General features: G+C 41.0%; 2 protein-coding genes across 3 annotated transcripts in view; both read right to left on the bottom strand.

Annotated features, from left to right (window-relative positions):
- The window catches only part of nfxl1 (nuclear transcription factor, X-box binding-like 1), a 12,397-nt gene extending 10,289 nt beyond the window's left edge, over positions 1 to 2,108 (bottom strand). Inside the window, exons 1-6 of one of the 2 annotated variants that reach the window (XM_060894087.1) lie at positions 2,012 to 2,108; positions 1,254 to 1,419; positions 971 to 1,150; positions 582 to 691; positions 361 to 491; positions 34 to 212 (exon numbers count right to left, since the gene is read on the bottom strand). In XM_060894087.1, the coding sequence (XP_060750070.1) occupies positions 34 to 212; positions 361 to 491; positions 582 to 691; positions 971 to 1,150; positions 1,254 to 1,410 (757 nt within the window). In that variant the 5' untranslated portion in view covers positions 1,411 to 1,419; positions 2,012 to 2,108. Of the gene's footprint in view, positions 1 to 33; positions 213 to 360; positions 492 to 581; positions 692 to 970; positions 1,151 to 1,247; positions 1,420 to 2,011 lie in introns of both variants that reach the window. The other variant, XM_060894086.1, reaches the window with a different exon arrangement.
- Positions 2,109 to 2,520: 412 nt separating this feature from the next.
- cnga1b (cyclic nucleotide gated channel subunit alpha 1b) lies at positions 2,521 to 6,902 on the bottom strand. The gene is made up of 9 exons (XM_060894082.1): positions 6,797 to 6,902; positions 5,763 to 5,873; positions 5,509 to 5,571; positions 5,338 to 5,385; positions 5,144 to 5,248; positions 4,953 to 5,057; positions 4,770 to 4,876; positions 3,541 to 4,691; positions 2,521 to 3,093 (listed from the first exon to the last, which is right to left on the bottom strand). Exons 2-9 carry the CDS (start codon positions 5,849 to 5,851, stop codon positions 2,800 to 2,802), a joined length of 1,962 nt encoding a protein of 653 aa, XP_060750065.1. The 5' UTR covers positions 5,852 to 5,873; positions 6,797 to 6,902; the 3' UTR covers positions 2,521 to 2,799.
- Positions 6,903 to 7,350: the final 448 nt, after the last annotated feature.

Here is a 7,350-nt window from a genome sequence, read left to right on the forward strand (position 1 = left end):
TGTGTATGACTGTGTGTGTGTGTGTGTATGTACCTGGATGGCAGAGTAGAAGGCAGCGATGTCCACATGAAGGTTTAAACTCTCTGTCACACACCTGTCCACAGGAATGTGGGAGGATCCAAGGGTCTGGCTCAGGCTCCTCCTTCTTCCCACAGTAACAGTAATAGCGAGTGGGAGTCTGTTGAGGGGTATACTGATGTCTACACTTAGGACTAGAGAGAGAGAGAGAGAGAGAGAGAGAGAGAGAATAATAATACCATGGATGCTAAATATTGAAATCTGTTGTATTGACAATCACCATGCGCCACAAATTCTGATTGGTGTTCTGTTTGGTCAGTGTGTGCTTGGTCAGTTTCTCACCAGGGCCAGGGGTGATCCTTTTTCCCAAAATTCTCATCAGTTACTGAGGAGACGAGGAAGATGGAGTCTTTAGCCCACTTCTGAATACACAGGATGTGGAAGATACAATAACAACCAGCACAGCTCCACACCTGAAAGGGAACAAGAACAGCAACGTATTAACTTCTAAACCTGTCCAAATGTGCTGTGTGTGTGTGTGTGTGTGTGTGTGTGTGTCTCACCGCTTGCGTTCTCTTTACAGAGCCTATGCAGATGAGGCAGGTAATGGCACCAGACTGAAATGCCTCATTCAAGTATTGACGAGTTCTCTCCAGGTCTGACACATCTCCTCCTGACCACACACACACACACACACACACACACACACACACACACACAGTCGATAATCATTAATTATTTAACTTTTATGTTTGTATTGTGAATCACAGGTTTCATGGGACAGATGCTGGAATCTGAAACCGCTACGTTACATCACTACAGTGATATTTGTGATGGATGGTGGCTACTTTTTTATTTAAACATCCATGTCTAGGGTGCCATTACTACTGAGCCCCTGTGGCTGCTCCTGCTCAATCAGGGTAACGAGGATACGTTTATGATCGTTTCTGACCCGTCTGACTGGTGTATGTGGTGAGAGTCGACTCTAGGATTCGGCCTCGCTTCCCAAGCACTTCGTCTTCATCATCATCATCATCATCAGAGGATGAGCTGTACTGACTCTCAGCCAATCGCTGAGCAGCAGCCTGGTTAGACTTCCTGATCTCCTCAAATTTGGACTGAGATGAAACAGCTGCAGACAAAATATAGACAATGTGTTAGTAGTGAGACGGTTAAGCGTGGGATGACTTTCTGCCCTCACCCCCACCCCACCCCACCCCCACCCTTACCTGTACCTGGGGACTGTTGTGCTTTGGGTACTGTTGTGACAGACCTGGCCCTCCCTCGCCCCACTCTCCCTCCGTCCTCCTGCCTCTGTATCGGCCATGACGACACATCACCCGCAGCCTGACCCCGGCCACGACCCCGGGCCTGTCGCCAAGCGGGCTCCATGGGTTTGATCTAGTTAGGAATAAAAGTGTAATAAATCTTAAATGCTCCCTTAGTAAGTGTCTAAAGTGTCAGACACCCTGTGCAGTGCACTAGAGCTCACTGAGCTGAAGACTCTACAAAAGTGCACTAATGATTAAAACACAGTAACAGACTAAAATACAGATTAGATCTATGCTGATAAAACAGATAATTGTGGTTATATTAACGAGTTCCAATCACACTGATATTCAGCAGTTTCATTCAGGTAACATTAACATTTCACACCCGTATTCCGACCATTCCCACCTCCAGCACGAGCGCTAAGAACTGACGAGCAGCTCAGCGATTGGACGCCTTTACTGTCCAATTAGTGCGCTGTGCACGTGCACACGTATTAGAGCAGCCCTACAGCAGGAGGCGGGACCTGCCGGAAAACGAGTAGGAAAACAACTGCCGTCATTCGAACTCACAATGCTAACTGGCTAGTTCGCTAAGTTACGAAATATTTGCGAAACTGTGAATTAGCTGCAGGATTTTTATACACGCAATTCTTTGTTCTTTTGTGTACTATGTTGTAAAAGAAAGTTGTGATTTTGTAGCGGGTTTGTTTCTTTAAACCTACCGTTTTGTGTTACAAGCACATAAGAATCTGAGGTAGCTGAGGCTCCACACGCTCTGCACATGCGCAGTCGGAAAGAGACGCAACGCATGACGGGAAGTGAAGTCCTTTTACCTGATCATTAGTCGTTCGAGTAAATACGGAGAAGATGACCTGAAAACTACAACTTCCGGTTTATTCAGAAATCGCAACGTGTCATGGAGAAGTTGAACAGATTTAAATGGATGTTGTTGTTAAACTGTCTCCTGAACACCAACATTAAGTCACTTAATCACAGAAGTGTAATAAATCACATATGATCTTCTGGTTCAGAATGAAATCATGTGATATTTAAATGTTAATATTCACACAATAATCATCTAAAGGAGTCTTTACACTTTTTACAGACAACTTTACTTGCAGTTAAACAGGTCTCATCTTTACAAAATGATTTATTTATTGTTAAACAATACACTCAATAAGATGTGCTTTTACCTACAATTTCCATGGTAGAAATAACTATACATGTCCAAATAAAATGCTTTGTAATTGAAATACATTATATATAATACATAACAAAGTAAATACTAACTGCTGTATAATGTCACTGGATACAGATTTGTTCTCTGGGTTCTGGTTTAAACTGGGAATCTTTGTTCACATGGAATAAAAGCTGTGATTTATTCTGCATCAGATAGCAGATCAGATCTCATTCTCCCTTTGTATATGTTTTATATTTATGTCCTTTCTTCTTTCATTCCCTTTTTTATTCATTAGACAGTGATAGAGTCACTTCTCTTTCCCACCCCGATTTACTTTTCGACTTTCTTCTCCTCTGATATTTTCCCCTCTTTCTCAGGAGGAGACAGAACCGCTGGCTCGGTCTTGGTTGTCTCAGTGAATGTGACCCCAGTGGCGGTTGGGATTTTACTCTCCAGTTTGGCGACACGTCTCTTCAAGCGGCTCTGCGTGGCCTCATGTTGAGCAAGTAAACGGGAGAAACGTGTCTGCATGTCGTCCAATACTGTGCCAATTTTGATCACTTTCTCCTCCATGTCCTTGGGGTCTGGTCCCTGTCTTGCCACCTCAAGATCCAGCAAGTTGTCCTTAAAAACAAACACAAATAATACTTGAAAATCACAAAACATATAAACACATTTAATGAGCCAAGGGTTTTGGCTAAACCTTAAGACCGTACATAAATCATGGTCAAACCTTGTGTAGTTAATACTTTGCCACAAAATATCATGAGTTGATCAATGCAAAAGAAAGCATTAATGCATGACTTCCTCTAGATCTAAGGGGACTGCACAAGTCCCTCAGAGGTTACAGGGCTGCATGTAGGGATGGAATACTGTCTGTTACTTTGCATTTACCATCTATTAAATGACCAACGCTTGGACAGCAGGTTCCCACATTATCCTAAATGGTATTAGGGAAGTTTTTAATGAAGGGTCTGAGACCGGGGGGGTTACATATCACTGTTAATCACATCACAGGATCTAAAGGCAACTAGTATTTCATTTATCTTATTCTTTAATTTCAAATCATACCTTCATGAGGATCTGGCGTCCCTTTTCCTCCAACATTGCCTTTGCATCTGGATATTCGGTCAGTGCCTCCATCAAGTCGTCCTTGGAAAGGCAGAACAAATCAGAGTATCCGATGCTGCGAATGTTGGCCGTTCTTCGGTTTCCAGCTTTGCTGCCTTTGATATTGAGGATGCTGATCTCGCCAAAGTAGCTTCCATCACTGAGGACAACAAATTGTGTGATGCCATCATCAGCTACCACAGCAAGCTTTCCTTCTTTAATGATGTACATTTCACGGCCAATATCACCTTTTTTGCAAATGTAATCACCAGGACTGTAAACTTGCGGCTGGAGCTTCAGCACAAGTTCGACCAAAAGTCCAGCCTCACAATCAGCAAAGATTCTCACTTTCTTAAGAGTGTCCAGATGCACATTGATGGCGATTTCTGCTCTTAACTTGTCTGGAAGGTATTTGAGCACTTCCCTCTCATCTACAGCCTTCTTATTGGTCCAGAGGTAATCAAACCATTTTATGACACGCTTCTCCAGATCCTTGGTCACATTACGAAAGCTCATGTACTGCTTGATGGCGTCAATTCGGGCTTGAAAATCTGCTCTTGCTGCATTCATGTTTGTGATCATGGAACCCACGTTACCAACAATTGTGGCAAAGATCAAAACTCCCACTAGGAAGTCTGTAACCACAAAAAAGTACTCAGAATCCTTCTCAGGAGGCGGAGTTTCACCAATGGTGGTCAAGGTGAGAGTGGACCAGTACATGCTGTATGCGTATTTCCTCACCAAACGGCCAAATTCTGGGTCCTTAATGTCTGGATAGACAAATCTATCAGCTCCAAAACCGATAGCTTTGGAGAATGAGTAGTAGAGGCAAGCATTCCAGTGGATGATAATGACAATGTACATGACAAGGTTGGAGATTCGGAAGACATTGGGAAAGTTGGTCCTTGTTTCTGTACGCTGGAAAAACTCAAAGAGGCGGTTGACCCGGAAGAGCTTGTTCATGCGGATCTCTGGGTAGTTGAGACCAACAATAAAGTAACAAAGGTCTGTGGGAATCATAGAAATGAGGTCCAGCTTAAACTGGATAGTCTCCATATATCGCGCTCGAAGCTTTTGTTCGTCTTTGACCAGCAGACCCTGCTCCAGATACCCTACAATCACACATTACCTGTCAGTATCGTCCTCACTGCAGTTATTTCATAGTATAGGTGTCACTCAGGACCGCTCACCTGTTCTTGTCCTGAAGACCATGTCTGCCAGGTAAACCAGGTCTGCTAGAAAATCAGTGATGAACCATAATATCAAATAATCGTGCTGTAACTCCTCAAAACAGGCTCTAAACAAAAGAAGAGACAATCTTCAACACTGATCACTAACACAAAACAACCAAGCAAATAAAATGTGTTGTGTACCTGGCGATGATCAGAACCCAGTTATACATGACAGGACAGGTGATGACGAAGAGCCAGTTGTAGTAGGTGTTTCCTGCAGGATCTATGACGTAAATCTCCTTTGGCCTGATCGACAAAATAAGCAAAATAAAATGTGTAACTCAGCTGTGCATCTTATTTTAAAACACACAACTAACTGGAACAACACATACTCCTCTTTCTTTGCTTTCTCTTTCTCCTTCTCCTTTTCTTTCTCCTCTTGCTCTTTGACCTTCTTCTTTTCCCTCTTTTCCTTCTTTTCTTTCTTTTCTTTTTTCCTGCAGTAATAAAGTCATGATGATTCACAGAGGTGAGAAATAGAGGTGAGAGTCTTACTTAATAAAGCTCACGTATGTTGAGTTCTTACTCTTTTTTCTCTTTCTTTTCTTTCTTCTTTTTCTCTTTCTTGTCCTCTCTGCAAAGCAGGAACAGGTCAGCATAGATTACACATATATCAGTGTAGTTAGTGTGTGTGTGTGTGTGTGTGTGTGTGTTAGTCTCTTGACTGTACAGTTGTATAGCCGCATGTGTTACTCACTCTTCATTGTTGTTACTGTTGTTGACGTTGAAAAGTGCATCAGCCTCAGAGCGCTGACTCTTTCTTCAGACAAAACAAAAACAAACACAAACACAAACACACACACACACACACACACAAAGACACACACACAAACACACACACTGTAGTCGTTAAAAAAACCTAAACAGGAATGAATTAATGAGACTAAATAATTCACAAGGAATTTTAATTCAGCTATCAGAAGTGAGCCATAAGATGGATGTATTGCTCACGTCGTGTCCTCTGTGTTGCTCACGGTAACCTCCTCCACCCCTTCCAGGAGGATTATGGGAGGTATGAGTGGCTTTACACTATTCGACATGGCAGCTGATTGGCTGAGCCACCTATCCATCAAAAACAAATGGAATTTAATGAATCAACACTGACTACATCAGGAAACACTGGTGTTTATACAGCAAAGTTCAAAGGTCAAACTTTTCTATTTAGGGAGTTGTTAAAACTGTGTAAAATTGTGTGACCTGGTGTGCAGCTGATCAGTCAATTAATAACACTATAAACGTAGTCTCTAATTATGTCAAATTATCATCGTCATCATCATCATCATCATCATCATCATCATCATCATCATCATCATTATTATCATTATTGTATATAAAATGTTAGTTCTTGGCTAAGAGCGTGTCAGTAAATCAAACATGATATTTAAATGTAAAAAATAATGAACATTAATACAGTTGTACATTTAATTACTGTTTGTGAATATGTCCATATTTAAAAGCATTTATAAAAGAAAACTAATATCACGTGACTTCATCCATCTTTAGAGGGCCAAGGACATGCCAGCTGATTGGCTGAGCCACCTGTCAATCACTCACTAAAGACAATTTAGATGTTAAAGTTATTAGCAGACTTGGATTTTGGATTTGATTTGATTCCTTATAGGTTTAAACTGGAAATTTGTTGCCTTTACATTAGTGTTGGAGTAAAAAAACAACAACTGTACAATAATAATAGACCTGACATTTAACTATAAACTGCACAAAAAAAGGATAAAAAATAACATAACACACAAAGAAGAGATTTTATAAAAGTAATTATAAAAGAAAAGAATCCTGTGTAAACCTTTAATAATAGGATTTAATAGTTCTTTAGAAATGAACAGAGTTGAACGAATATAAAATCAAATGAAATAATCTCAGATTAAGTGATTTAGTCTGAATACATTTATCTAAAATGACTGTTAGGAGAATAAAGTAGAATTATTAAAAATCTTAAAGAATAAAATAAAAATCTAAATTCCACTCACCTGCTGCTAGCTTCCACTGGCTACTACACACCTGAGGGGACGTCCTCCATCACAGATACATCCGTACATCAGAGAGGAAAGAAAGTCTCACACACACACACACACACACACACACACACACACACACACACACACACACACACACACACACACACACACACACACACACACACCAGAAAGGGTTAATATCACTGATTTGGGTTTTTGTTAACCAGACATGGCCTCCATCCAACTGACAGAAGATTTCACACTGGGAAAGTGGGATTGGGGATTAGACAGGATGGACACACACAAACACACAGACACACACACACAGACACACACACACAAACACACAGACACACACACAGACACACACACAGACACATACACACAAACACACACATACATCAGCACATCTAATGGGTTTGATAACAAACAGCCAATATAGATAAATAGATAGATAGATAGAAATTAACCTTCAAAAAAGTTGTGAAAGTTTAAATGAAATAAATCTGCAGTCAGTCACACTCAGATTACAATCCAATGAGCTTTAGAAATGTTCACAAGCTCTT

This window comes from Tachysurus vachellii, chromosome 19, assembly GCF_030014155.1.
Source record: "Tachysurus vachellii isolate PV-2020 chromosome 19, HZAU_Pvac_v1, whole genome shotgun sequence".
In the NCBI taxonomy this organism is placed as follows: domain Eukaryota; kingdom Metazoa; phylum Chordata; class Actinopteri; order Siluriformes; family Bagridae; genus Tachysurus; species Tachysurus vachellii.

Excerpts from the sequence above, each read along its gene's own strand:
- cnga1b (XM_060894082.1), bottom strand. The coding sequence starts at position 5,851 with ATGTCGAATAGTGTAAAGCCACTCATACCTCCCATAATCCTCCTGGAA. Across the intron at positions 5,058-5,143 it reads GAGAAAGCAAAGAAAGAGGA|GCCAAAGGAGATTTACGTCA; the intron begins GTATGTGTTGTT and ends TTTGTCGATCAG. Across the intron at positions 4,877-4,952 it reads TGGGTTCTGATCATCGCCAG|AGCCTGTTTTGAGGAGTTAC; the intron begins GTACACAACACA and ends TCTTTTGTTTAG.